At 53.9% G+C, this 27,777-nt stretch overlaps 10 protein-coding genes across 10 annotated transcripts; 6 read left to right on the forward strand and 4 right to left on the reverse strand.

Moving 5' to 3' along the window:
• Window positions 1-773: 773 nt before the first annotated feature.
• On the reverse strand, window positions 774-1,583 carry CLAFUR5_13092 (uncharacterized protein; the record flags this gene model as incomplete). Its single annotated transcript, XM_047912240.1, has 1 exon — window positions 774-1,583. One exon carries the CDS (start codon window positions 1,581-1,583, stop codon window positions 774-776), a length of 810 nt encoding a protein of 269 aa, XP_047768206.1.
• Window positions 1,584-2,931: 1,348 nt separating this feature from the next.
• CLAFUR5_13093 (uncharacterized protein) lies at window positions 2,932-3,885 on the forward strand (the record flags this gene model as incomplete). Its single annotated transcript, XM_047912241.1, has 1 exon — window positions 2,932-3,885. One exon carries the CDS (start codon window positions 2,932-2,934, stop codon window positions 3,883-3,885), a length of 954 nt encoding a protein of 317 aa, XP_047767756.1.
• A 184-nt stretch (window positions 3,886-4,069) lies between these two features.
• On the reverse strand, window positions 4,070-4,971 carry CLAFUR5_13094 (uncharacterized protein; the record flags this gene model as incomplete). Its single annotated transcript, XM_047912242.1, has 2 exons — window positions 4,070-4,853; window positions 4,904-4,971. 2 exons carry the CDS (start codon window positions 4,969-4,971, stop codon window positions 4,070-4,072), a joined length of 852 nt encoding a protein of 283 aa, XP_047768203.1.
• A 693-nt stretch (window positions 4,972-5,664) lies between these two features.
• On the forward strand, window positions 5,665-6,801 carry CLAFUR5_13095 (Membrane steroid-binding protein 1; the record flags this gene model as incomplete). The annotated part of the gene is made up of 1 exon (XM_047912243.1): window positions 5,665-6,801. One exon carries the CDS (start codon window positions 5,665-5,667, stop codon window positions 6,799-6,801), a length of 1,137 nt encoding a protein of 378 aa, XP_047767752.1.
• A 1,534-nt stretch (window positions 6,802-8,335) lies between these two features.
• Window positions 8,336-9,946, forward strand: CLAFUR5_13096 (putative efflux pump kojT; the record flags this gene model as incomplete). Its single annotated transcript, XM_047912244.1, has 2 exons — window positions 8,336-8,891; window positions 8,934-9,946. The coding sequence occupies 2 exons, from the start codon at window positions 8,336-8,338 to the stop codon at window positions 9,944-9,946; spliced, it is 1,569 nt and encodes a 522-aa protein (XP_047768389.1).
• A 481-nt stretch (window positions 9,947-10,427) lies between these two features.
• On the forward strand, window positions 10,428-13,460 carry CLAFUR5_13097 (uncharacterized protein; the record flags this gene model as incomplete). The annotated part of the gene is made up of 1 exon (XM_047912245.1): window positions 10,428-13,460. The coding sequence occupies one exon, from the start codon at window positions 10,428-10,430 to the stop codon at window positions 13,458-13,460; it is 3,033 nt and encodes a 1,010-aa protein (XP_047768204.1).
• A 317-nt stretch (window positions 13,461-13,777) lies between these two features.
• CLAFUR5_13098 (Vacuolar fusion protein MON1) lies at window positions 13,778-15,715 on the reverse strand (the record flags this gene model as incomplete). Its single annotated transcript, XM_047912246.1, has 1 exon — window positions 13,778-15,715. The coding sequence occupies one exon, from the start codon at window positions 15,713-15,715 to the stop codon at window positions 13,778-13,780; it is 1,938 nt and encodes a 645-aa protein (XP_047768201.1).
• Window positions 15,716-16,004: 289 nt separating this feature from the next.
• CLAFUR5_13099 (uncharacterized protein) lies at window positions 16,005-21,511 on the forward strand (the record flags this gene model as incomplete). The annotated part of the gene is made up of 2 exons (XM_047912247.1): window positions 16,005-16,104; window positions 16,158-21,511. 2 exons carry the CDS (start codon window positions 16,005-16,007, stop codon window positions 21,509-21,511), a joined length of 5,454 nt encoding a protein of 1,817 aa, XP_047767749.1.
• A 2,225-nt stretch (window positions 21,512-23,736) lies between these two features.
• CLAFUR5_13100 (uncharacterized protein) lies at window positions 23,737-24,385 on the forward strand (the record flags this gene model as incomplete). The annotated part of the gene is made up of 3 exons (XM_047912248.1): window positions 23,737-23,805; window positions 23,885-23,996; window positions 24,105-24,385. The coding sequence occupies 3 exons, from the start codon at window positions 23,737-23,739 to the stop codon at window positions 24,383-24,385; spliced, it is 462 nt and encodes a 153-aa protein (XP_047768115.1).
• Window positions 24,386-24,699: 314 nt separating this feature from the next.
• CLAFUR5_13101 (SWI/SNF chromatin-remodeling complex subunit sol1) lies at window positions 24,700-27,705 on the reverse strand (the record flags this gene model as incomplete). The annotated part of the gene is made up of 1 exon (XM_047912249.1): window positions 24,700-27,705. The coding sequence occupies one exon, from the start codon at window positions 27,703-27,705 to the stop codon at window positions 24,700-24,702; it is 3,006 nt and encodes a 1,001-aa protein (XP_047768114.1).
• Window positions 27,706-27,777: the final 72 nt, after the last annotated feature.

A 27,777-nucleotide genomic window follows, 5' to 3' on the forward strand; every position in this document is an offset into this window, starting at 1 on the left:
AGCAATATATCCCATCTAATTGGCTACGCGACTGTGACACGCTAAGTTATGACCAATATCATTCACCTGTTCCGGTCTTCTCCTTGGCAGTACCGTCCACTTTGCTGCATCGCCAGGTCATCATGCTACTACACATGCCGGAACAAAGGCGCTCGCTCATGTCTACCAACATGTCCTGCATGCCAGCAAGTACTGGAACCCGAAGAACAGCACAATCGCGTTTCCAGGTTCCAGTCACGACCCACCGATCGTAGCCCACCTAGCGCGATGCTGGAGAAAGAGCGGATGATAAACAGCCTGACGGTGGCAGTCACGGCCAACAAGAGGAGCAATATATGGCTTCCTCGCGAGGGAGAACAGTAGGTCGATGTATATCGTCCCATCCGAACTCGGCACAATCTGCCGTGGGGTAGATCGTTTCGTGGAACAGCGCTGCTGCTCCAAGATATGCTCGATCTCATAGGAGCTCTTCAGCTGGATGTGGTTCAGACATATGCAACGGAGTCTACTCATTAGATCGCGAACGGAAAGAGGACACGCACACACGATGTGAGGATAACAGTATTTGAATGGACCTGGCCAGTCTAGAAAAGCAAGGCTGGCAAGGCCCAGGCTTTGAACGGACGTGAATGGAAAGGCATACCATACAAGATGTTATTCTTGTCATTGGGCCTACTCGGCTATGTATCCACAGTGTGACCTGCTGACAAGACGGCAATTCTATAGAGCATAAACGCTTCGCCTTACCCACATTTTGCGTAGACTGCGTTCTGTCAATCACCGCTCGGCGCTAGATTCGCACCTCCCCTTCCTTCCAGTCCTTCATCGAGCAAGTCTGGATATCTTTTCCTGATCACGGCGACAATGCCCTCACTGGCGACCTTCCCGCTCAGCGCAATGCAGACACCCTCAGCTCGGAGCAAGAGCAGATCCGCCCCAAACTCAGTCTCATCGGTCTGATAATACTCTCTAGCAGCTTTGAGCGCGTCAGGCCAGGCCCAGTACTCGCCTCGCAATTCCTCGCGCATAAGATCTTTCTCCACCCAAGAAGCCTCAGGCTCATAACCTGGAGCACGAGCCAGCATGATATAGTGCGTCTCATCATGGCCGATGATCATGCGTGCTACGCCATCACCGTACGTGGACCAGACTTGCCTCTTCAAAGCGTCGCCGTTACTTGTCGTCATTTCCTGCCTCATCGTGCCCCACAGTGCGTTCTCAAGCACCAGGATCGTCTGGTAAAGTTCTACATACCACAGTCCTTCCTCGATAGCGCGTTGTCTAGCATATGGCTTGACGTATGCCTGTACCTCCAGCCAATGCTGCACCAGCCAGTCTTGGAATTCTTCGCGCGGGGCCCAGGAGCATGTTGAGCTACCGTTGGGGTATGTGAAGGCTATGAGGTACTGCATTGGATTCTGGCCGATGAGTCTGGGTTGGTAGTCATGGCTCTTCTCGGACTCGTCGCTTTCCGCGTCTTCGCTGCTGTTGTCGAACTCGGTGTCTACGTTGTCCTTGTTGACAGGGAACATATCGGTCAGGGACTGGTTGCGCTCAAAGGCGGCGTCTCGAGTTGAGGGCATGTTAGTCGCAGCATCGATTGCAGTGGCTGGACGTCGGCGGACCAACAAAAGGCTAGAAGGGGTATAGGATCTGATGGTCCAGTCACCCGAAATATTTACAAAACTGTTTCGGAGCTTGACATTCATGTCAATGACAGAGAGCTGGCGAGCACACTGGTCGGGAGTACAGGCACTCTCACGATATGCCCAATCTCAAAATACGGCCGACACAGATGCGATGGGATAGAAGTTCAAATACAACCTAGTTTACTTGCGGAGAGTTTGCTAACTCTGAGAGATCAAAGGGATAAGTAATTGATTACACGATGACCTTACCATTCTAGTAGCTAGCTACCTTAGAACTACCTGCCACCCTTCCCCTTCCTACTCGTATCACCCTTATAGGGTCCAATCCATCCTTGCGTGACCCCAACAATGAAGATCGTAAGCATCAAGCTCACCATAAGCAGACTGTAAAGCATCGGCTGCATCACATCCCTCCTTAACCTCTGCCCACCAGGCGTCGCAGCCTCCAGACTCGGAAGGCGTCGCCAGCTACTCATGCTCGTCGAGTCGACAGAAGGCGTGAGTGGTACAAGTCTAATCGTCGAAAGTACGGAGGACGTATCTTCGGCCTCTTTCTCCTTTGATCGGAAGGAAAGTCGCACTTCTTGGGATATGGAAGAGAGAGTGCCGCGGAGTGTGTGGAGACGAGCTGGGATACGGGGCGGGTTGAAGAGGTATCGGGGCATGGTATGTTTTACCCTCGAGGGCGGGTCCTTTGTGCGAGGGAAGTGTTTGGGGCCTGGGGATAATGGCATTGTTGATGGTGAAGGGGCGAGGGCTTTGTGAATGGTGCGTTGGGACAAAGGGATGTTGTGAATGTTAGGGACAATAGCTGAGGGACTTCTACGTACGTCGGTCGGTCGGACGGGCAAGATCGTGCTGTCTGGATGAAGGCTTGGAGTAACTACTATTTGATGCTTTTGACGCTGCGACACATGGCATCGGACATCGTATGAGTCGAGACCAGCGCTTTCTTCCGGAACGGTGAGCAGCAAACATGTAGCAATCTCAATGAGGTGAATAAGTGCGCACTTCTGCGCCTGGTCCTTGCTTCGGCTTACTGTGACGGCCTTGGCGGTCGTGTGACGTGTTGTCAGTGAATGAACTTCTGACTAGCGCGACTTCCTCGTGTGTCGCGCTTTCCACCTCTTATATATCACAACCCCAAATTCAACCATACTTACACTACACAACACAGAATTTCCGACACGCGCACTCTCCTACACCACCAATCATCCTTGCCTCGACCACTTCTCACTTTAGCAACACTCGAAGAGCGCTACCCGAGTTCTTCAACATCATCATGGCCCACATCAACCGCATCAACACCGAGCGCCTCCGCCCAGACGGGGACTTCGAGTACCGCATCGGCACATCTCGGCACTTCCAACACGCAAAGACACGGGACGTGACCGATAAACAGGTCCAAGAGTACCGGGAGCGCATGATCGACGAGCCGAAGACCTGGGAGAGAGATTTCGAGGTGGAGCGTATCGCCGGCCATGACGAGCACGACTGCCTCGTAATCTTCAAGCCACACTACCGCACCGGCCTTGAGGTTCGCCCAGGCTGGTTCAGGCACAATGTGTTGAGCAACGATTTAATCCAGGCGTATAAGGATTTCGTGGCCGAGACTGACAAGGAGTATGCTGCTGCGAAGGAGGAGCAAGGTGTACAGACGGCTCAAGCATCCTCGAAGGTGGCGAGGCTGATACAAGGCGCGTTCCAGGCGCAGGTCATGAAGCCTGTTGGCGCGAAGTTGAGGGAGGTGGTACTGGAGCGGTACCCAGATGCTTTTCGCATTCAAGATGCGATGGATGGCCGCGACGCGACTGCGCAAGACGGCAATGATGAAGCGGCCGCCAACTCCAGAGACAGGCAGAAGTCCGAAGAGCCGACCGTACCTTTCTACGAAATGACAACCGGCATTGTCGGCGAAGACTCCACGCACTACCTCTTTCTCAACACGGGAGGGTCCGCACGTTGGGTGCAGAAGACGTATATGTCTGAGGAATGGACTGGGCCATACAAGATGCAGAAAGAGCAGCTGATTAGGGCTTTCCAAGGCCATACTGGTGGCCAGGTGGACTACCAGGGCAGTTGGCGACCAGATCTGCATCTCCATGGGATGTTTCCTGCATTCCTGGTGCTCCCCTCGCCCATATCCGCGGAGGTCAGGGAAGAAGTCGAGAAAAGATACCCGGGACTGCTCCACGAGGAGGGAGCTTCGGATGATGCGTCCACGATGGCGCATTGATAGCGGCGGCAGAATATGGTTGATTCTGTCGAGGTGGAGGACGTGTCGTTGGCGAGCTGCTGTTTATCTTCATCCTTCGCAACCTGGAAGAGTGCTCGTTCATGGGACATAGCTTCAGTAACAAGAATACCCAGATTTACAGTGTCTCTTTCCATCGACCCGAAGACCCACTGGGGCACTGGTCTTATGTATGACCTTCTGTACGCATCAGAAACCGCTCGAGACGCTCTGCATCTGGTCTCTGTCCAGCACTATCCCTTGCAAACAAGATCTGGACATTCTTCGGTGGAAAAAGTCCAAAAGGATTGCGCGACAGCTGTGGCAACACAACATCATCCACAATCACCAACGAAAAGTTCGTCAGGCTCGGCATATAGCCTTGATTGACTAAGTCGGCAATAGTCTCGAAGTGGCGTTCGCGGACCGTTCCCGGGATATGGAGAGCGATGCTGCGAATCAGTTGTCGCTGCTCGGGCTGAAGCGCTCGCAGAAAGAGATCCAGATGCGATACAATGTGGAAAGAAAACGTGTTACCGGAGTATACCAATCCACGAGCCAGCTTATGGGCTTCGAACCAGATCTGTCGGCATGTCGCGAGGAAGTGCAGCGACAACTGATCGTCCTCAGCTCGGATGCGGAGGTCAGCAGCGCGATTTGGCTCGCGGACGGCTCTCAATGCCAGAGTCAAGCGGTTTGACTTTTCATGGCAGGAGCTGTGGAGGTCCTCGTATTCTTCGGTGACGGCTGTGGGAGGATCTTTAGCCTCTGGAGCCTGGGCGCTCGGAGCATACAGGTCTGTTTCTAGATCCGGGAACTGGCAGATGACATGATGGAGCTCAACAGTGGTGAGGCTGGTGTATCGCATCAGAATGTGGATGCTGTTGCCTGTGAGGAGTAGTTCGTAGATCCTGAGTCGGAGCTCGACCGGCAACTTCAGCAAGCTGGACTGCTCAGCATTGCTTCTGGCACTGTAACATACGTAAGTTACCAGATACAAGATGTGCCAGCCTTCGCCTACATGTGCTCAAGGCCTCCCACCGTCGATGAGCCATGCTCAATGCTTTCTTCATGCTTCTCGTGCTCCATGACCTGCCCAAGGCTGCAGGTCTGTCTGCAGCTATCGGTGAGCGTTCGGCGCTGGTCATATAGATCGATCGATGGGGCAATAGTGAGGGCAATGGAAATGGTGGGTTGAGACTCTCCTGCAAGAGACGAGGTGGCTGTGCTATACTCCGCCCAGCAATACCCACTGCTCAGGCCTGTGAAGGGGCATATCGTATCGTATTTGCTGAGTGTACTCTACCATGAGGTTCTTTGTCTGCCATATGAACATGCTGATAGTACGTGTGGTGGTGTTGTTGTCGTGTTTTGGGAGGTGGCCAATGCGATGCTTGCCATTGTGCTGACTCCTCCCTGTGCTTTCTCGAGGAACGACCACAACAGCATACATGTACCTTTGCTTCGCGATCTCGTATCATACCACCGACGATATCGCGGCAGCCAAGTCTTGAAAGCAGTGTTTGAGTATCACAACTCGCAGCCACCTTCCACATCGGAGACCGGTGATGACAAGATAGAACGGTATCGCGCCAGATCGCCTCGGCATATCTCTTATGTGGTAGCTCCCCTCCACTGCCACCATTGATCGTCGAAGTCAAACATCGGACAGCTTGCAGTAACATCTTGCTTCTGCTTGGCTGGCCAGTGATTTGTGGTATCAATATCGTTTCTCGCCTCCTAAATCTCCTCCTCCCTACCTACCTACTTACCACTGAAACCATGGCGGTCCTCACAGAACGACGAAAGACGGCAAAGCCAGTCGAGGCGCGCATGGCAGAGAAAGAAGAGGCAGACAAGTCGAAGAACAAGCCCAGATCCAAGCTGTCTGAGGGACCAGGGCCTGATCTTGAGCCCAACATCCGGGTCGTTGGCTCCATGGCCTTCGTCTTCATCGCCCTCATTGTCGCCGTCTTTTACTACAAGGTAGACAACCGCGAGAATGGTCCTTTCGCTGGCTGGGTCAACACGAACGCCCCCATCATCGAGCGCACACTCAACCGACCCAAGGTCACTCCAATCCCTATGTTCGGCGCCCAAGCGCAAGAAGTGACAGGCCAGATCAAGCTGACCGAAGAAGCGCTGAAAGAGTTCGATGGCACAGATCCAGAAAAGCCCATCTACCTGGGCATCAACGGCACAATCTTCGACGTCTCCGCCTCGCCCGCATTCTACGGCCCAGGCGGACACTACAATCACTTCGTCGGCAAAGACGCAACCCGCGCCTGGATTACCGAGTGCTGGGACACCCCAGACCAGTTCACCTGGCGCCTCGACGATGTCCACGTAATGTTCATGAACAAGTTCCTCGACGAACAGCTCCAAAGCGCCGCCGAAGGTGACCTCGGCGAACTGGGGGAAGTCGGCGCAATGCCGCTTGAAATGCTCGGCGACATGGCCAAGAAAGCGATGGAAAGGTTCGGTAAAGTCTCAGAGAGCGAGAAGAAGAAGAGGAGAAAGCAGGATAAGATTGAAGCGGATGCAAAGGTACAAGAGACGTTGGCGCATTGGGTCAAATTCTTTGCTGGCAATCCGAAGTATAAGGTGGTGGGGACTGTGATATTGGAAGATAAGCCTGAGCCGCCGAAGCCGTGCGAGGCGGCGATGAAGAAGAGGCCGATGAAGGGTGGGAAGTTGGAGAGTATGATGGGCGCTATGGGGCCTATGATGGGGGCTGATGGGAAGGCTGCCGGGAAGGCGAAGGATAACAAGGCTGGGGAGATGCCGGCGGCGGTGAAGGAGCAGATTGCCAAGGCGGAGAAGGCGAAGGAGGAGGCTGCGGCTGCGGAGAAGAAGGATAAGGCGGAGAATGTTGTGGTGGAAGATGATGATGAGGATCTGGTGCATGAAGAGTTGTAGATACATACTTGCTGTGTTGATGACAGATATGATGATGAGATAGTGTGCGGCAAAATAGAATGGCAAGTATCAGTTGCATACTAGTCGACATCACCGTTCCGGCACGACCAGGTATGTTAGTGGTTCACTCGGTGCTTCGAATGATCAAGCACTAGAATACAGCTTTTCCTGGCTGCTGACGAGCACAAATGGGTGCGCGAACAGAGCAAGCGTTGCAGTGCCAGCTACAAGCAAGAGATCGGAAAGAGCTCAAGAACGGGATCGGAGAGTTCAAGGTGTCCCACTCCGTACTCGGTCCCTAAGAATGGAGTGTCCCATAATGATTGATCGCGCAGCTGGTAGACCAAGGAAGCATCTTAGTGCGGCCAGCGTAGGCTGTACGATCGAGTTAAGCCCAGTCCTCGACAGAATCCAATGGCCACGACCAGGTGACAGGTGCGTATTACGTGGACGTTGTGCATACATTCTGATAAAGTTGAAGAACAAGCCATCCTATATGCATCTCCAGCATCTCCAGAGCTAGCGGCACGTAAAATTGGGATTTCTCAAGTGTCGAAGACGAATGTGAACAATGAGTGACATTCTTCACCACGAACAAGTCGTGTGCTGACCTACCTCTCTCAGCATAGCATACGCTCTATCGTTCGTCATCACTTGCTAACCACCAATGGGACTCTGGGACTCGCCCCTACACGCTCTATCTTGCACGCTCCACACCGACCAAACCGCCCAAAACAACTGGTGGGATTATGTTCATTTCTGAAGGTGTTGTTCTATATCTCTATTCACATCCACACCACCTTTTTCTTCGTTCTGCTGCGTCTATTGTCACAATGTGTATCTACTGCGTTCTTCTGACCCCTGCTGTGGTAGTTCTCAAGCAGCCGTTCACACCGGTCCAAGTCCTCCTTGGATAAGAGCTGATCTGGTCCGGAAGGTGGAGGTTCTGGAAGGTGATATGGCTGTCTTGAGCCTGCAGTGTCCAGAGCATTGCGCACCTGATGCCTTGTGGGTGCGAAGAGCGATTTGAAGGTCTTAACAAGGTCTCTTTGCGAGCACTTGATGCCCTTAAGTCTGCAGTAGTGATAGGCTCCTACTATCTGATTCTTTTGAGGTGTTGAAAGGTGTTTGGTCATCTTGCAGTAGCTTCTCCAATCCAAGAAACAGGTGAAAAGTTTGCGACGGTAGCATGCGACAACAACACCACATATAGCCAACCCAAGCACGACAATTTGTTCAGTGATGTATCCAGATACGTATATAAATTTGCTGGTTGCAATGGGCCTGATATTGGATAAAGAAAACACGATTGAAGATGTGGTGTTGTTTTTTGGTGGAGGTGGGCGCTTTGGTCCGTATGTACGATCCGCTGGATGAGAGGTGCACGATCAAAGGCACGTTCCTATCAACAGCGTAGCCGGAAGCTTAAACAATTGCTTGAAAGTGCTACTTACTGCCTATTTTTGCTTGTCCTGGACTGCTTATTGCTCCTTCTACCGAATGCCTCAACTCGCGATTCCTGCGTAACACGACCATGCAGTCGTTCTTACAATACTGCCGTCTCCAGAATCGAGTAGCAACACGTATCGAGATCGAGACAGATCCCATCGCTGAAGGGACAAAGGACGAAGCACGACTGCCAGAGAAGGACAATGTTGTAGCGAGCAACGGCGACGACTCGACGGATCCGAGGAACTGGTCATCGTTCCATCGCGGACGTGTCTTCGCGATTGTCTGGCTTCTGGTGTTTTCGCAAGGATGGGTCTCCACGTGCGACTCGCGTGTGGCGAAGCCCGAGTCGGAGGGGCTTCACGTTTCGGAGACGGCGCAGACTGTCACCACTGCAGTATTCTTCATCGGAATTGCCCTGGGCGCGCTGTTCGCTGGACCGCTATCTGAGACGTTTGGAAGGAACCCGGTATACTTGATCTCGACATTCGTCTTGCTGACTTTTACGCTTGGATCCGCTCTGGCGCCAAGTTTCGGGGCATTGGTCGTGTTGCGGTTTCTCAGTGGGGTGGCGAGTAGTCCGACGTTGTCGATTTATGGTGGCACGTTGGCGGATCTCTTTACGAATGAGGAGAGGAGAAGTCATTGGCCGATCTTTGCAGCGAGTCCGTTGTTGGGTCCAGTGTTGGCGCCTGTTGCTGGTGGATTCATTGCGGACCGTATCGACTGGCGATGGACGTTGTGGATTGGTCTGGCTTTTGTGGGTGCTGTCTGGCTACTGGCGGTTGCGTTCTTGCCGGAAACTTTCAGTCCGGTGTTGTTGCAGTATAAGGCGAAGCATCTGAGGGCGCTGACTGGGAATGATGCGTTTGTGGCTCCGACTGAGCAAGGCGATGGTCTGGCGAAGCGGTTGCGGACGAATATCTCGCGGCCTATCGCGTTCTGTACATCGGAGCCGATTGTCCTTCTACTTGGATCCTACCTGATCTTGATCTTCGTCATCAATTTCAGCTTCCTGAACGGCTTGGACTTCATCTTCACCGATACCTACGGCATCTCTACCGGCGTAGCGTCCCTGGCTTTTGTCAGCATCACTGTTGGCGTCCTTATCGATATCTCGACTACACACCTTCACACTCGTCTCTGTCGCAGAGTCCTTCGCCGAAATTGCAGAGCATTCGTCAAGAGAAAGCCAGCAGACCCATCCGACGAATCATCCTCAGTCGACACAGAGGCCACAATACCACCAGAGCTGAGCTTGATCAGAGCGGCCATCGCAGCACCTTTCCTACCACTCTCATTGTTCTGGCTGGGTTGGACGAACTACTCAGACATCAATCCAGCTTCTGGCTACGTGGCGACAATCTTCTTCGGATACGCCCTCTCAGCCATCTTCATCTCTAGCTATCAGTACATCATTGATGGCTACGAGACTTACTCGAGCTCTGCACTGGCGAGTATAACGATGGCGAGATATGTGTTTAGTGCAGGGTTGGTCGTTGCAACAAGGCCGATGTACCAGGGCATTGGAGTTCAGTTCGTGATGACGATCATGGGGACATTGGCGTTGCTTCTGGTGCCTGTGCCGTGGTTACTAATGCGGTATGGCGATCGGGTCAGGGCAAGGTCGAAGTTTGCCAGGGAAGTTGCCGAGTCGAGACGATGTTCCTATTGTTGCAGAGCTTTTGGTAATTGAAGCGTTCAAGCGTGGCATGAATCATGAGAGTGCGTATGCCTATTGGACTTGATGTTGCTCCTGCTCTCTGGGTACACTCCCTGCCTGTTCGCACGAGCCGCTACATCGAGCCTATGAATGAGAGTCTGATGTGAAATGAAGCCTGAAGCGAAGTGAAGCATTGCAACATCCAGTGTTCGATGTGCCTGCCTGTGGATGAAGTCTTGGGATGCGAGCAGGGGTGGCTCAGTCCGCACCATGTGATTGGCATTCTAGTCGGTTGCCCCACCAACACCCTGTTTTGCTGCTGTATCCCTGTCTTGTCACTTTCCTATGGCCGCGACAAACGGGAGCACCACCCTCACTTCTTCTCACTCCCAGCTACGTCACGAGCAAACGGAGAAAGCTCACATTCACTCAGCATAGAGATGCACATCTAATATCCCGCCGCAGGGTTTTCTCTACCGAACTTCCCACACAACACTACACTACCGCCACCAACATGTCCCGGACATCGCTAGCAACGCCCTGCCCGACCAACGGTCTGGGTAGCATAGCATCACGACACAGTATATCGGACGATACGACTACTAACATCGAATATACGCGAGCATTTGAACCATCACTGAAAGCTACCAAGCCGAGGAGAAGTTCAATGTTTCCAAGCAAGGCGGCGAAGAGAGCGCCGGTCACCATCTTTGAGGATGTCGCGGAGGATGAGGACTTGGTCGTAGCGGAACGCCTGCCAAACGCTCAAGGTAAGACGCTACTTTCCAAACCGGCGCGTAAGCCGGTGATGACGGCGGCGGTGGCGGCGGGCAGTGGCATTGAGCAACGAGCGAGCGGTTTGATGGAGGTCGGGCAGAGCAGGAGCAGATTGTCTTTGGCCAAGGACGCGAGGATTGGCTCGGGCCAGGTTGGCCGTGTTGGTGGTACTGAGGTTGTTAGTGGAGAGGATCGAGTCGAAGTGGGTGGTGTATTGAAGAAGGAAGCGAGGAGGAGGACCATCTTCATGCCAAGCGATGATACCACGATGCTGACTATTCACCCCGGTGCGCATGCGTCGAATCGCTTGGAAGACACCTTCCAGCTCAGCCGTACGACCAATATCACACAGCAAGAGCCAATGGAGACGAAGCAGAAGGATATCTCGAAGCCAGGCCGCAGACCTAGGAAGTCTTTGGCTGTAGCTCCACGACGTATTCCTCTCCAGCAGTCTTTCGAGGATCTCAACAAGCAGATCGAACCGTGGGATGTCTGTGGCGATAACACTGGCAAAGAGAATTTGCCTCCAATGGCGGAGAAGATGCTCGACTTGAAGCCTTTCGTCGGCGTCAGCCGACCAGATGCTGCGCGCGCTGGGTCCCGTCCCAGCATATACCAGCCGACTGCGGCCTCGCTCCGGAGACAGCCTACTGTGAGCCGTACTGCAGTGCCAATTACAGCACCAGTCGCGCCGAGAGTGACCAGCACCACGGTGTCGAGCAGAGTCACAGCGATGCCACCGCTTCGCGATACGAACGTGAATCGCAGTCAAGCAGCGGCTTCCAAGCCAAGGACCATCATTCTGGGCTATTCTGGGAGGAAGACTAATGTTGGAAAGGAAGAAGCTATGAGGCGCCTGGAGAGAGAGGTTGTGAAGCTGTGTCTCTACCCTGTGCTCTCAGAAGATCTTGCCCAACCCGAGCTCTACGAAAACAGCTGGCTGAGACAGCAGGAGGTCGCGCTGACGGAGGTGGTCAATGGCATCTTTGCATCGACCGATGCGCTTGCAAAGGCTTCCTCAGTCTCCGCCATGCGCAAGGCCTTTGTCGATGTCTACCACCGGGCTGAAGTCACCATGTTGCACAAGCGGCTGCAGGCGTCGCTTCTCTACGGAGCTCTGAGCAAGCCCAAGACGGCGACATTCCTGCGTGATCTGAGCCGTGACATTGGACTACGAAAGCGCTTCATGACGCTTTGGCTTGACTCCTACAACGAAGACGCTCTTCGCACCGCTGCTGAGATTGTGGTTGGTAGACAAGTCCCACGAAGCTCACCCTCAGGTTCAGCAAAGGGAATCTCGGAGGCGGAGAACGTCCTCGATCGTCTCTCAGGCCGGCGTGCACTCACCAAATTCCTAGAGACCTTCTTCGCAGCACCAGTGGACATCGACGCTTCCGAGGCGCAATTCAGCACAAGCGCAGAGACTGTCCGCTGGCGGAAGACCATGCTTCGCAGTCTCATGCTGGTTTGGCTACTGGACGAGGCCAAGGTGACCGGCATCGTTACGGGCTGTCTGTACAAGCGATCAGCAGTCGCAAAGTCCTCGACTGCTGTGCTTCATGAGCTATCGGGTATGCTCATGCCTTCGGTCGGCGACATTACTCGTGCTCTTAAGCAAATGGACTATGAGGTCCACCACGTTCAGGATCCTCTGGACGAAGTGAAGTACCATGTTGAAAACCTAGCCGTTGGCCTTCGCGATGGTGTTCTGCTCGCTCACCTTGTTGAAGTCCTGCTGTATAGCAACAAGAGCGTGAAAAAGGTCCCAGACGATGTTACCATCACGATGCCGGACACCACCACCTTGACAAGCCAGTATTGGACCTCTGGCGTTCTTCGCAACAACCGCATGTTATCTCAGCATCTCAAGATGCCGGCCATCGGCCATGCACAGAAGACGTTCAACGTTCAGCTAGCCCTCAGTGCCCTGGAATGTCACGACGTTCGTGCGGCGAATGTGGTCGGTGACATCACGGCAGACGACATCGTCTCTGGGCATCGCGAGAAGAGTCTTAGTCTTCTGTGGTCTCTTGTCACCGTCTTCGGTCTCACGCATCTGATCGATTGCAAGGCGCTAGCGGCAGATGTGCAGCGAAAGGCAGGAGGTGCTTGCAACCAGGCACAATTGAGTATTGACGAGCCGGAGATGCTGCTGCAAGAGTGGGCTGCAGCATATGCCAACAGGTCCGAGGTCAACAAGGTTACAAACCTGACGACATCATTTGCAGATGGCCAAGCATACGCCGCAATCATCGACGGCTTTTCGACATATATGCCAGCAGGTGTCACGACTAAGCGCTCTTCCGGCGACGGCAACGCAACGCTTGAAGCCCGACTTGAGTCATTGGGTTGTAGCAAGGCGTTCACGACGCAGCTCGCGTCTACTGTTGGCAACATCCCAAGCCGCGAGACCACGATCTCGAACTTGGCGTTCCTGGCTTCACGACTGCTGCCTCTGGCCGGGATACACCATGCTGCAGCCACCATCCAGCGCGCGTTCCGGCAGAAGCGGGCCCGCACTGTCGCGTCGCAACGTATTGCGCTCATGCGCATGGCTCGTGACTGTGCCACAGTGGTCCAGACTGGCCAACGCATTGACGCTGCAGCGACAACGATTCAGCGTGCATGGCGTGCTGTACTTGACGCTCGTCTCAGGAAGATGAGCAACGACATCACTCGGTTCCAGACTATGGCTCGTGGCTGGTCTGCAAGACGTATCGCTCGTGGGTCTGGCGCTGTCGCTCCTCAGCGAGTGATGTGTGGCTGGTAAGCAAAGGAATGAAAAGAAGAAGAAGAACACGAAACGAGAGACGGAATAGATGGGAAATGTCGACAACGAACTAACGAACTGTATACGACAATTTTGACGATCTCGTCCTGGAAGTGACTGCCGGGATAAAGGGGATCTGTCGGTACAAATGTGACCTAGGGGTCACGGTAAGTTTGTAGATACTCGCATCCTGGAACAGAATGCAAACACAATCGTTACCCTTCAATCATGTTTACTGTCGTACACTTGTGCCACTCTCTCTAGTCAAACAGCGATTTCCATCCACGCCGTCTCGTCTTGGCAGTAGCTGTACCATCCTAGAACACAGCACCGCCAATGATGAACACCCTCTCCTGCTCCCTCCTGATCCACTGCACAACCTTGTTAGCTCCTTGCGCCAGCTCAGCTCTCGTAGCGTTGGGCCCAGCAACGCAATACAGTTCGAATAGCGGCGTCTCCCACGCCAATGATGTCGAGTCTGAAGCAATGCTGTGCTGCACCTTCAGATGTGCCGTCCTAGAGTGTATCAATTCATGCATTTGGTGATACAGCGACATGAGTCTTCTTCGATTGACCAGACCTCCAAAGTGCGGTTCGAAAGAGGGCATGACAAATTGCACATTGCCGCGAGATTTGTACAGGAAGTGCCGAAGGACTGTACCAGGCACGATAGAAGAGGTCGGAGCGTGGCCACGGCGGATAGCAGTCTTGATGGTGGACATACGGCCATTCGACTCGAGTTGCGAGACGAGCTCATCGCGCATCTTGCGCATTTCGTAGAATGCCTCCTTATTAGCGCTGATGAGAACTATAGCGAGTTCCTCATCTCTGTCTTCATCCTCTGCTGGTTCTTTTGCTTCTTCGGACGTAGAGAAGAAGCTGACGTACATGTACAGGAAGCCGGTGTTGTTAAAGCCGGGTAAACAGAGTGGAATCCAGTTCTCGCCGCCTCCAGCTCGGACACTGCCGGCTTCGAAGAGCATGTTGAAAATTAGATGGAGGTCGCCTGGGTGCAGGGAGTGCTTCTTAGGCCGTACTACGCTGACCAGACGGCCCGCTGCTACGATGAGGCCGTAGAGGAGGTTCTGTGTGCGGACTTTGAGGAGGGTGTTGTTGATGACTCTGCGATGCGTATTTCGGAGGCGGAGACACTCGAGAGCTGAGAGGAGTGTGGAGGGTGAGCCTCGCGTGAAGCCATCTGCGAGGCCGTCGAGCAATGCATCTGTGCCTTGCAGTGGTCGTCGCAAATCGGTCGATGCTCGCTGCTTGAACATTTTCTCCATGCTGGGTAATGTCAAGGTCGATAGGATCTGCATGTATAGTGCCTCCAGCTGGCTTCGCAGTTGCGAGTCACTTTCTGGCAGGCGACTTATCGCCACCAGATTGAGCGGTCCTTTCGACAGCATCACGAAGCGGGTGCCACCTGCAGTGAACCCTTTCAAGGGATCCTTGGCGTCTTGATAGAATGATATCAATGTCTGCGCCACGCCAACATAGTGACTGATCAGTTTGTCGTCGCCGTGCCTGCTGTAGATGGGCTTGCCCGATGCTGAGAGAATGAAGAAGTGCTTCAGCTTAGACTTCCAGATCGTAGCAACGTCGTCTTCGGTTAGACCTTTGGACTCGTCCGCCTCCACTTCATCGAATTCGTGCTGTACTTGTTCGCTCAGAGCTTCGTCTTCGGGCGAAAGGAGCTCGAACGGGTCGTCCCTCTCAACCTGAGCACTCAAGGCTTTCCATGCTGGACTCGTCTCGCCACCCGCTACATCGCCCAGAATACTCTCGTTATCCACTCGGGCATCAAGAGTGGGCATCGAACTCTTGATGCTAGCAGAGTCATCGCCCTCGCTGCCACTTCCCGGGAGGCGAGCGAAGTATGTGAAACTGTGTTTTCGGGAGAGCGCCTTCCCCGTCGTCGGAGAAGACTGGACACTTTCATGGTCGCCCCGCGTCACGGAATGCACATTGGTCGAAGATAGTGCTGTCGTCGGCGGGGACAGCAGCTGCGGTCGTGACGATTGTTTCGAAAGCCGAAGAGAGCCCGCATGTGATGTCGGAGGTCGTGGCGGCAACGGTGGAGGTGTCAGCTCTTGAGATTGGTGTAGTCTCTGGCTACTCTTCGTCGACCTGGTCGGTGATGCATGCTGGGTAGTGTTGTTGCCATTGTCTTCTCCTGCCTTTCCGGGTGTGGTATTGAATAGCCCTGCGCCATCTCTCGAGGACGACTCGGCATCTACCGCATCACCCTGTGGCATTGCTTCTTCGAAGCATGTTCACACTGAAAAGATGCCGTATGCTGCTGAACGCGATGGCATGTGAACAGTGTTGTTAGTCCGTTGTGCCATTGGTTTGCGCCACACAATCTTGGTCAATGCGGGTCGGCTCGGGCGGCCGCGTGCGGGAAGAGCCGCAAGCGAAGCGTCGTGGCATCTTCATGAGACACAGGCAACTTCTTTATGAGGGAGCAAGACTTGACAACACTTTGCGCGCAACTTGTCGCTCTCAATAAGTTCTGATGATATCAAACACCCTCCCCGGCTAAAGATGAGCCTCGACGCTGCCCACGGCCGGCACAGCATCTCACCTCCAAGCTCGGGTCGGTCTTCGCCAGTGCCACGCGCAACGCGTCGAACGGTCGAGGACGGTATGTGAGTCGACTTGTGGCGGAACGCTTCGAGCCAATCTGACAGCCCGCAGGATTGTTCAAGACAGACAAGAGCCTTAAGGGATATGCTGCCATCATCGACAGAGTCCTAGCCACGTGGGAAATAGCTCCAGAAGAATGGGCCGACTACATTTCCTTCCTGGGCAGACTGCTCAAAGCTATACAGACACACCCGAAGGACGTCCCTTTGCTCCCACATTGCAGCACTATCAGCACAAGGCTGGCGCAATGTCTCAACCCAGCTCTCCCATCCGGCGTGCATCAGAAGGCACTGGAAGTGTACACTTACATCTTCTCCACCTTCGGCAGTGAGCATATTGCGGCACACCTACATGAGTACCTACCCGGACTGTCCTCGGTTCTTTCGTTTGCTTCGCTGTCGGTCCGGCCGGCGCTCTACAGCCTCTTTGAGGATCACATCGTTCGTCTGTCATCGGACGACCTTCGGCCCGCGTTGAAGTCTCTGGTGCTCAGTCTGCTGCCTGCTCTCGAGGAAGAGACTAGCGAGGACTTTGACCGCGCCTTCGCTATACTGCGTGAGCTCGAGGACGAATTCATGCCGGACAGTGACTCTGACGCCCTTACGCAAGAGAGTGATGGCTACTTCTGGCAATGTCTCTTCTTAGCAGTGGTGACCAGTCCGACTCGGCGACAAGGAGCACTGAATTATCTGGTGCGTCAGTTGCCCAAGATGGCAGGTACACCATCGACGGCAGATGGTGAGGTCAATCGGAAATTGAGTCCACAAGCCGAGTGTGTCATCTCTCCCGAACCAGGGCTGCTCATACGCTGCTTTGTGTGCGGGCTATCAGACTCGCAAGTCCTGATTCAGCGAGGCTTCCTCGACTTACTGGTCACTCATCTGCCCTTGAGCTCGCCTGTTCTTCAACAAAAGATCAACGATGATGATCTCGATCGCATTGTCTCAGCAGCGACAGTCGTATTGTTGCGCAAAGATATGAGTCTTAATAGACGTCTTTGGAGCTGGTTCTTAGGTCCAGATCCGAAGGAATCGAATCAAGCTTCCTCGTCAACACTCGAGCGACAAAAGTCTGGCGAAGAGGAGCCCAGTGGTCAGCTGCGTTACTTCTCGGACTTTGGCAAGGCGAGCCTAAGACGATCTATACTCAAGATGCTCGAAAGTTCGAATCAAGACCCTGTCGTCAAAGCTCGTCCGTTCCGCATCTGTCTGTCCCTGATGGATCGATGGGAAATCGGTGGCCTGCTGGTACCGGACATCTTTCTGCCAGCCATGCGCAGTCTGCATGCCTACAGTCTGACAGCCCCGAAGAAAGATGTGGCAGAAGCCGTTCGCAGTGCAAGTCTGTTTTTCGATGGCGTTGAAGCAAGCCTCATCTGGCAGTGTCTACTTGGTGTCCTGCGCGATGCTTTCAAGTGGTCCGGCTCTACTGAAGCACTCATTCGATTGTTCGACTGGGTCATCTCAACCTTCAATGTCCAAGATGAAGAAATGCTCACGATTCACATCCCGTTTGCAAGTCTATATCTGCTGTCACAGCTGGACATCACGTCAGTACCAGCACAGGTAGCGACCTTGGCGGTTCGTGCTACGGCTCGACTGCTCGCCATGGCCCCAACCAGAGTGTTTGCAAGCTCGAAAGAGCAAAGCAGCATGACATTCCAATCGCCAGGTGAGGTGCCAGCTGCTAGGAAGGTATCTGAAGCCGTTCTTGGCTTCTATCGGTCTCATGGCCAGGCACATGAATCACTACCGATCTGCGGGCCTTCATTGTGGCATGCACATAGTGCACCCTTGGCTTCTTTGCTCCAAAAGGCTCTAAACAAGCGGGAAGCCAGCGTCTTTTCCAGACTGGCCTTGTTGCAAACTGAGCTTATGACCAAACGTCCAGCCGGGATCTCCAAGACATGGTTCAAGCATATTCAAGAAATTTTACTGGAAGACTTGCGCACCGCTGCACGTGCGAGCAACAAGTTGCCTTTCCCGGTCCTCGTGTCGACCATTAGCCTCATGGATGCTTATGGTGACGAGCACTCTAATGTGGACGCCACCGCACATGAGTTAGGGCCTTTGCTGGCCTATCATGTTTGGTGCTATATCTCCCCAGAATCGCCCAAGTACCACGTTGAAGCAACAAAGGCAATGTGGCAGCTCGACGACTTCTTCTCAGATCCTGCGATAGTGACAGCTTCGGTCACTGCGCTTGTTAGAGGTGACACAACGGCTTGGACTGACCAAGTCGTTCCTCGTGTCGAGACTATCAGACGATTCGCCATATTCTGGACACATTCGATACCTGTCGATGGCATGAAAGTCGCAGCTGGCCGACGTAGTAGTGCGAATTCTATCCTGGCAGACACGAAGCAATTGCTGCGCGCTCAAGAAGTGCTCAAGGTGCCACTACTGCTGACCTTGGATGCTTTGGAGTGCTCTACAGATCCTTCGTTTGACACTGTCAAGAGCTGGCTGCAGAATTCGCCCAGCCTCGAGCAAATCTTCCTGATCCTTTTTGAAGACTTGAATTTGCACTACTCCAACGTTCAGCGCCGCTGTGCGAGCCATATCCGCGACAACCAGAGACTACAAGGTGACGACATGCGACTGCTCATTACGACCCTCCGACGCTTCATCGGAGCCCTGAATCACGGCGGCCAACACGCCTCCGAACTTTTGCAGGATACAGCTGTACGACCGAATGTGGATGCCCCTCAAACGGATGGTATGTCGCTGCTAGCGGACACATGCGTGCGGTTGCTGTTCAGCGAGCACCACACCCGTGAAGACCTGAACCGTGTAGCAATTTCAGCATTGGATGTCCTACTTACAAGCCCTTCGGCGCCTAAAGTGCGGCTTCTCGATCTCGATAATATGCTACTGGATAAGCTCCCCGTATGCATCGAAAGCGGGTCTAGTGGTCTGCAAAGTGGACTGCTAGGAATTATACAGCGGTCGATCAAGCTTCGGCTGATGCAGGCTACTACGACAGCTGACGCAGGGCCGAGAGGCTCAGCGAGCTCCAAAAGGCCGTCCATGACACCATACTCGCGGCCAGCTGCCAGTGCATCAAGCTTGAGTATTGCACCAACCCCACCCACGCAGCTTTTCAGATGCCTCCGCATCGGCTTCTCCTCACCGCGGACGCGTTATCACCTAGATCAATGGCTTGCTTTCTTGGCAGACATACTGCCTACTTTCGCTGACGCCTTGTTCGCGAACTTACTGCCACTAGTGGAGTGCTTCTGTGAGGAGCTGGACAAACTTCAGCGGGTGATGCAAAGGAACTCCCTGGAGGTAGAGGCTGAGCAGACACCGATGCCAGATATTGTCGCGACGAGGTTACTCGAAGGTCTGGAGATGGTACTTAACCGAGCATACCAATGCCTCCTCGCAGAGACAGAAAGCGAGGCCACGCCTAAGGAGATTGAAAGCAAGCCTGGCTTCTTGAGTAACGTCACATCGGGAGTCTTCAAGGCGGAAGGACCTCCGAGTCGGACCACGAAGTCGAACAGTCGCTTGACGGTGACTTTGGCATTTCACGATGCGCTACGTAGCGCGCTCTCGCTCTGGCTGTGGGCAAGTGCACCAATTGATGCTGACACTCACGATAGTCATAGCTCCGCTACCGCATCCCACACTGCGTTGAAGCTCCGCAACAAGACTCGTCACGTTTTGGAACAGATATTTTCGGTCGAACCCTTGGAGAGCTTGGAGGTCGTGATAGCACAATGGCGTGATGCAGAGACTGATCGAGAGGCGGCTTCTACTATGAGTCTTCTGCATATCATGCAAGTTGCCAGGCCCAAGAACGTGGTGCCTGCAATTCTGGATGCTCTATGCAGTCGAACCAACGCTGGTGCGATGCCACAGACCAGGCTTTCGAGCCTGACGATCGACTTGGCGCCTTCAGATCTTGCAACTTTCTTCTGGGCATACCTTGACTCGATGGAAGACGATGCGATGGACGAGATATGGTCAGATTGCGTAGCATTCATGAAGGACGTCTTGACCAATCCACTGCCTCATAGGCAGGTATTATCGCATCTGCTGTCGATGTCGCTACTACTTGCCGAGAAGTTGAATAACACAAACTTCGGAGAACAACGCAAGATGAGACGTGAACTGGGCGACATCTTTCAGCGACTACTGACGGCGACGTTCACCGCACTACCCTCGACGTACGTCACGGATGTGAACGGAGAAGGCTCGCAAGATGGCACCTCGAGCAGACATCGCAGTCTCGAGCAGTCTATGACACTGGTACCAGCTCTTACTCGTGTCATTGGCAAGCTGGACCTTATCCTCGAAACTGGAGAACGCGTAGGCTCAGCTGTCAAGAACATCACCGAGAGTCTTGTGGCTGTCGCCTTCCATGCGAGGTCTTTCCCTCGCAACGTGAATCGCGAATTGCTGGAATTACTTCTCCAGCTGATTCGAAAGGCGCCAACAGCAAAGTCGTGGAAGAAAGAGGTGTCAAACGCTTTCAATGATGCGAGACTATTGTCATCACCAACAGAACTGGTGCTAGATGGCTGGTTCCCCGTGTTTCATCAGTGGACACTACATGATAAGGAGATCATGGCTGAAGTCATGTCACGAGTCATGCCTCCCACGAGTGCTGGCATCATGTTCGGCGTAGGAGCGAGCGCAGCAAGGCTTGAAGCAGACCGCAAGACGCAGCTCAACTTGCGCAGAATATGCCTACTTCTACTGTCCTCACCAGAAGATACGCATGCATCTCGCCTTCGACCACTTGAGGAGAAGATCGCGGAGCTGTTTGATGCCAGTCCAGCATCGTCACCATCTTCGACCATTAGAGCCGAGCTATTTATGCTGTGCCGGGCCCTCATGCTCTCCACCAGTCCTTTGAACCTTGCACCTCTGTGGCCGATCATCAACGATAAGCTACAAGCAGCACTGATGTCGTTGCTGCCCACAAGTCAAAACAGCAACGACTTCAACAACCTTACGCTTCTCCAAGCCTGCAAGCTGTTGGACCTGCTCATTTCAATATCTCCGGACGAGTTCCAGCTGCACGAATGGCTCTACATCACCGACACAATCGATGCAGTGTATCAGCCGGCGGACTGGACGCCGTCTGCCCTGACTGATAACGTCGCTGAAGCGCTTGGCTCAAGCACGATGGAGGACAGCATAGTAGCAACGACCCCCGGAGGCAGCAGCACCAGCAGACGACGCCCGTTGCTGGGTGACAACCTCAATATTGACAAGGAGGACATCAAAGCTTTGCCTAGAGAAGACTTTGCGCGAGCTGTCTTACGGCCATTCTTGAGCCAGCTGAGCATTCACGCTTATGAAGGCGTGTACAGCTTGGAGGTGCCCGATATGGCAGCACTGCGGGATAATTTGCTGCAGGATCTACTTGACTTGGGTACTGTGGTCGAGTAGGCTATTCATGAATGAGGCGCTGATTATGGAATGCCCCTCTTCCCTTCACTTCCTCACTCAGTTCGCAACGGCAACAGCAGGAACGCGACTCATTCACGTGGCAGAGTCACGCGCTCCTCACTCACGGTTATATCGCACGTCACGTTATGGGCCACCTTCTCTTAACATCATCTTCAACACACTCTTTGTCTTTTGGCTTATATCGAGTGTAAGCGAAACGCGGCGTGTCTGACGCGAGCAATGATCTGTGTACGCAGCACTACACTCGCGGGGCGTCAAAGTCACTAACATATTGACAGTCTCTTCAGTTTAATCTGTCAGTCCCACCCACCCGCAGCCTCACCCCAAGAGACTGACTTTCATCCGCAGCTGAAACGAGTCTACGGACTCACCATGCAAGTACAGGAGCCACCACCACCCGGGCGGCGGTGCGTGATGCTGAGCTCCTCGCTCGCAGCGAGCGTACACCATCACCTTCGACCTCAACATGTTGATGGCACAGAATGGGGAAGGCGAGATGAGCTTCTCACCCGACGAGATGCTGAACGTGCGCTGGGAGGACTTCATCAACGGTGACTGCCTGTTCTAGACAGTGCGCGCATCGCGACATATTTGAGGAGAGTGTGTGATTCCTCTTCGACGGCCAGAGAATCAACTCCTCCGACACGCCTGAATCAGAGTGTGCGATTCCTCTTCGATGGCCAGAGAGTCAACTCCTCCGACACGCCTGATACTGCCGTACAGTGCGCACATCACGACACCGACCACGACAGCTGTTCTTGCATATGTTACCTCAAGAACGCATTCATGTTCTACCGTCTCGACCACCACGCAAGCGTCTCAGCTGCGCACCCTGGGATGCATAACAATGACATCTGTGGGTCTGATTGGGAGGAGTGAAGGCAGGAGTATTCACTAATGTTCGATACAGCCATGATCATCGGCAACATGTGGTCTCGCGACAGCGTCAGGCTTGCGATGCCATCTCAGTCCTGTCTACCGAAACCAGACTGCTATATTCGTCGCTTGTCCGACGAGGCCTGTCACAAACCACAAGGATGCTTCGAGTCGGAAACTCCAGCCCTGACACTCGCTCCGCTTTCCCAATGCCTCCTCGGCTTCTTGTACCCAGGCGCGAACACTGCAACGCCACCTCAGTCCTGTCTGCTAACACCAATCATCCGAACGCGCCCCCACCACCTCTTCCACAACAGCAAGGACACTTCGAGCCTACCATCTGCGGAAACGGCCAACACTGACCACCAGTGGGCACAGAACAGATACAGCGCGCTCGAGGCACCTTCTGCCCGCAAAGCTCGTACAAGCCTACACGATGTCCGCTAGGAGCATATTGTCCACCAGGTGGTGCGCGTCAAGTTGAGCTACTACCACTATGCCTCCTTCTCGCCATGCTGTTTGTCTACATCCGCTAATGTCAAAGCGCTCGATGCGTTACTCTGACCGAGCAAGACGTCACAATCAACTACGACCTGTTCGCTGAGCTCCTGCTACCTGTTCGAGGCAATCGCAGCCGCCGCTGGGGCATTATGACTGACGAAGACTCGCCTCGAAGCACACCCATCCGGCACAGTACTGTTCGCTGTTGGGGTATAGACACCGCTATAACCAGGCGCTGGTGGACTAGGAGGCTGCAGAAATGCGATGAGGCTCCTGGGGCGAACCAAAGCAGACCAGAAGCTTTGCTAGGGTCGTGCAGAATCTCAGGGGTGATTCAGGGATGATGTTGGCAGCGTAGGACATGGTTCATGAGATGAGCAACGACACACGCCAAGGACGTGAGATGTATGTGCTTTCTGTGGGAGAGCTTCACGACATGGACGTGAGAGGGTTTTAATGTTCAAGAGAGATACAATAAGCACGTCGCCCCAATCACAATGATGCCTCCAGACTAGGAGAGCACAGACCGAAGCATAGACTGTGAAACTGCTCCAAAGCTGCACCTCACTTGCACCCCTCATCACCCACCTGTTCGCATTCACTCCGTCTGCTGCACGACCTCACATCAACAATCATCGCTTTACAAATTCCATCACTATTGCCACCTCCCAACCCTGTCGTGTGTCCCTCCAGCCCACTCCTGCACCTAACCCAACTCCCACACGCAACACCACCACCAAACCGTCTGCATCCCAACAGACAACGTCTGCACGCCCAAAATCTAATCCCAACCCCTCACCAACCACCACAGCACCCGTCTGTCCACCATGCCCCCGACCGAGAAACAAATGTCCTACCTCGCCCTCGCCTGGCAATGCTTCGAGACCGAGCCAAAGGTATACACATCCTCGTACCCCATTCCCGCTATCTTCCTGCGCCACCCGTCAGCTAACAACCTTCCTCCCCACCACACAGATCGACTACGAAAAATTCAAACAAGTCGCCGGCCTAGCCTCCTCCAACTCCGCGCGCGAACTCATGCGCGTCACCAAGAAGAAGTTGAAAGAAGAATACGGCGCATTGTCCGGTAAGGCATCCTCACCCATCGTCTCCTACCATCTCCTCCATCCCCCCTCCTCACGACCACCATCTGTACCTTTGCGCATGTTCGTTCCACTCACAAAAAGACTCGCAGGCACCATCGCATCCTCCAACGTCGCCACTGTCAACGGCAAAGGTTCCCCACACAAGGTCGTCAAGTCCACACCGAAGCGGCCGCGCGCGAAGAAAGCTGCCAGTGAGATGGAGAGTGGAGAGGCGGATGACGAGAGTCCGAGTAAGAAATCGAAGAGTAAGACTGCGAAGGTTAAGGTGGAGGAGGTGAATGGGGAGGGTGAGGATGATGATGATGATGATGATGATGATGATGATGATGATGATGATGATGATGATGATGGGTTGGGGATGTTCCAGTAATTGGTTCGCCCAAACCTGGCGGGAGGGTAGTGAGCTGGAGGTGGCAAGGACCGAAGAATTCGTCTCGAATAGATCGCGCGGGAAGATAAGCTACCGTGAAGCTGGTGGGGAGAATGAGGCTTCGAAGAAAGACTACTTCTGTGACATGCACGAAAAGTAGACCAACTCAATCAAGAACGGGCTCGACTCGCCATCGAGGTGGAGGTTTCAAGGGATACATACAAAAGCTTGAAAAGGTTCTGTACTCCTACATACAACATTCATCAATTCAAGCTCCATCCACTCTATATGTCATGTCAAGCTCACGCTCACGCTCACGCGACCTGCTGCATCGTCATGTCATGCAAACCGCAAAGCAGACCCAGCGCAACCTTGTCCGTGCTCGGCATCATCAGAGCGCCAAGGATAGCATGACCTTGCGGTATACCTTCCCACTTGGGCTGATTGCTCGAGTGGTCATCTTCATCATGCGCGCCATTTGCGACAGTCTTGGCGTCTCCGTTGGTTGTCATTGCTTGCTGGATGTTCTGCAGCGAGCCCTTGCCTGCCTTCTCGGCAAGTCGCTTAATCATCGTCAAGGCACGATATGTTATCAACTTGAAGCTCTCGGTATCCATGCCAAGTTCTCTGCTCTTGGCGGGATTTGTTTGTTGGTTGCGGTCAACGGAGAGCAGTGCAGCAAGATTGAGAAGGCCCACCGCCCAACCGTCTTCGCTTTCAATCCAAGCTCGAGCGAGGTCGGAATCGTTGCTGGGTGCAAGTGTGGTCAAGATGTCAGCGGCGAGCATGCCTTGCGTGAGATATGCCTTCCGAGCTTCCACTATCCTGAGTTGCGTGCTGTTACTCAGTGATCCTTTCGTCCTGTCAGGAAGTACAGAGATGGACAGCGCGAAGGCTCGGGTGAGCAGATCCAACGGCGATTCGGAAACAGCCAATGATGACGACGAGGCCGAGAATATGCTCTTGTACAGCATCCGGTTCGGGTCTTGGCGAGCAAGTAGCTTGGCCAAGCAATCAATAGCCGGAGGTAGGTACCGGTGATATGCTGGCTGGAAGCTGGTGAACCTGACCTTGCCGCCACTTTCCATGTAGCTTGGTGCGGGCTGGGGCGAGAATGACAGCAAAAAGTGCAGTATGTGCAGCGCATCATCTCGAGACGGCAGTTCCAGACTCTGCGTGACGTTCGACAAGAAGATAATCATGTCCTTGTAAAAGTCCTGTGTGTTGTAGTATGTTCGTAACAGCATGTTTCGCGTTCCTAGCAGTCGTATCGTGTTGCTGAGCCATTTTATGAGGGGAGGTGCGGTGAGGAGTCGGTGATTGATCTCGTAAAACGAAAAGTTTCGAAGAATGGTCGTGATAGCGATCACTTTGTCGGCGGCTCGGTCTAGTTTGTAAGCATGAGATCCATACTCGGGCACATCCTGTAGCATCTCTGCCTCCACTTTTGCGGATCGCATAATGTCTTCGTACGCCGGCAGATCCAGAGCATCGGAGACCTCGGCAGCATCATCCGAAAGGGCCTCCGTTTGATCTTCTGCGCAGTCCACGACCACATCCATCAAGTCCTCGCACTGCTCCAAATTGACTTGAACTCGCTGGTCATGCGATATGACCGCTAGTGTATCCAAAGCGTACCTGACTTCGCCGTGTATGCCCGAGGCCAGACTGAGTGTTATTGCCTTGGTGTCTATCACGCCCATTTCGTCCACCGTAGGATGATTCGGTATGGCTCGGGAGATGGCCGACCCCAAATCGAACAGCGCGGCTATGTCATATCCACCATCCGACTCAATCGACCGTATTTGCGGCTGGTAATTTGTACTCTGCGGCTCCTCGCTCTTCATCACCGGACCAGACGACTCTTGCTTGACAGATGCCGGTCTTTGCGGCTTCACTGCCAAAGGTGAAGCTGTCGTTCCTGGCGTGGCTGCTGCTTGCGGCGTCATTTGATCGGGCTTCCTAACACTACTATTGCGCCGATGCAATGCGGCTGCTCCGCCCATCATCTGCTGTGGTGTCGACATGCCATTCTGCGGTAAGGAAGCGTGCGCCTGGACTGGCGTGGTCTGTGATGGCTGTTGGCTTTGCTGTGCTTGTTGAAACTGCTGATACTGATTCTGCTGTCCTGAAGGTGGCATCATCTTCGTCGGCGATTGCTGCTGTCCTGAAAAGCCCGCCATTTGCTGCGCGTGTATGCGTGCCGCCTCTTGCTTCTGTTGCATCTTCACCTGTAACCACATTCGTTCATACTGGGCAATGTTGACCGCGTAAAGTGACTTGAGCTCTTCGGCGGCGTTTGGGTATTGAGCAGGCGGAAAGCCAATCTTGTTCGCAACTGTCGCCCACTGGCCGCTCCTATCCACGCCAGATGAGGTACCGAGTTGAGTGACCATCGTCCAGAGAGCGAACATATCGACTGGCTTCCCCGAGATCATTGGCATTGAGTTGAAAGGCCTCCCCTGCTGTGAAGCATGATTTGCCAGCTGCTTCATGAAGCCTGCTCGCTTTTGATTCAACTGTTGCGCCTGCATGGCTTGCGCACTGCCATTCGCCATTTGTCCTCCCGCCTGCATTCCACTCATGCCTGGCATCTGCCCCGGCTGACCTCCTACCCGCTGCGGACCGACCATACCACTCTGCCGTAGTTGAGCTTGGTGCTGCATCAACTTTAATTGGTACGCCCTCTGTGCATTCGGCTGCAGATTGTTGTTGTTCATCATCTGCGCCTGCAACGCGCTCGGCATGCCACCCATGGACATTGCCGGATTCATGTTGTACTGGCCGGCATTGCCTTGGTTCTGCGGGGCAGGTGACATGTTGTTGGCATAGAAGGGCGGTCGATTCTGGCCGGGGAAAGGACTCGGCGAGGCGGTGCCCATGTTCGGCTGAGGCTGCTGCTGTTGAGGGGGTCGGAACTGCTGGTTCTGCATTGTCGGGGAAGGTGTGGCATTATTCGATCCAGGTTGCTGGAGGTGCTGGTAGGGGGTCGGCGCGTTCGGGAACTGCTGTTGATTGGGCAAGTTGTAGGAGGGAGTTTGGCTACGCGACTGTTGACTGGGCTGCTGCGGTGAGCCGGACATGCCATCGTGCGGACGCTTGGCGGGTATCGCAGAGCCTGGGGTGAAGGTCGGATTGAAGGTCTGCTGTGGTTGGGGGGTATGCGACTGGGAGCCGGCGCCGTTCGGGAGGCCCGGGGTGAAGTGGTTGATGTCGAAGTTCCGGTTAGCAGTGAGGTTGGCGTACATCTGCTGCGGATTCATATGGGGCTGGCCGGGCGTGAACATGTTGGGCTGGCCATTCTGCCATGCTGGGTTCATGGTCGCATCCACCTACTGACACGGGCATCGTTAGCCTCCGGCTGGTCAGCACATGGATGGGCGCATGCAGCG

Source organism: Fulvia fulva, chromosome 11, assembly GCF_020509005.1.
Source record: "Fulvia fulva chromosome 11, complete sequence".
NCBI lineage: Eukaryota > Fungi > Ascomycota > Dothideomycetes > Mycosphaerellales > Mycosphaerellaceae > Fulvia > Fulvia fulva.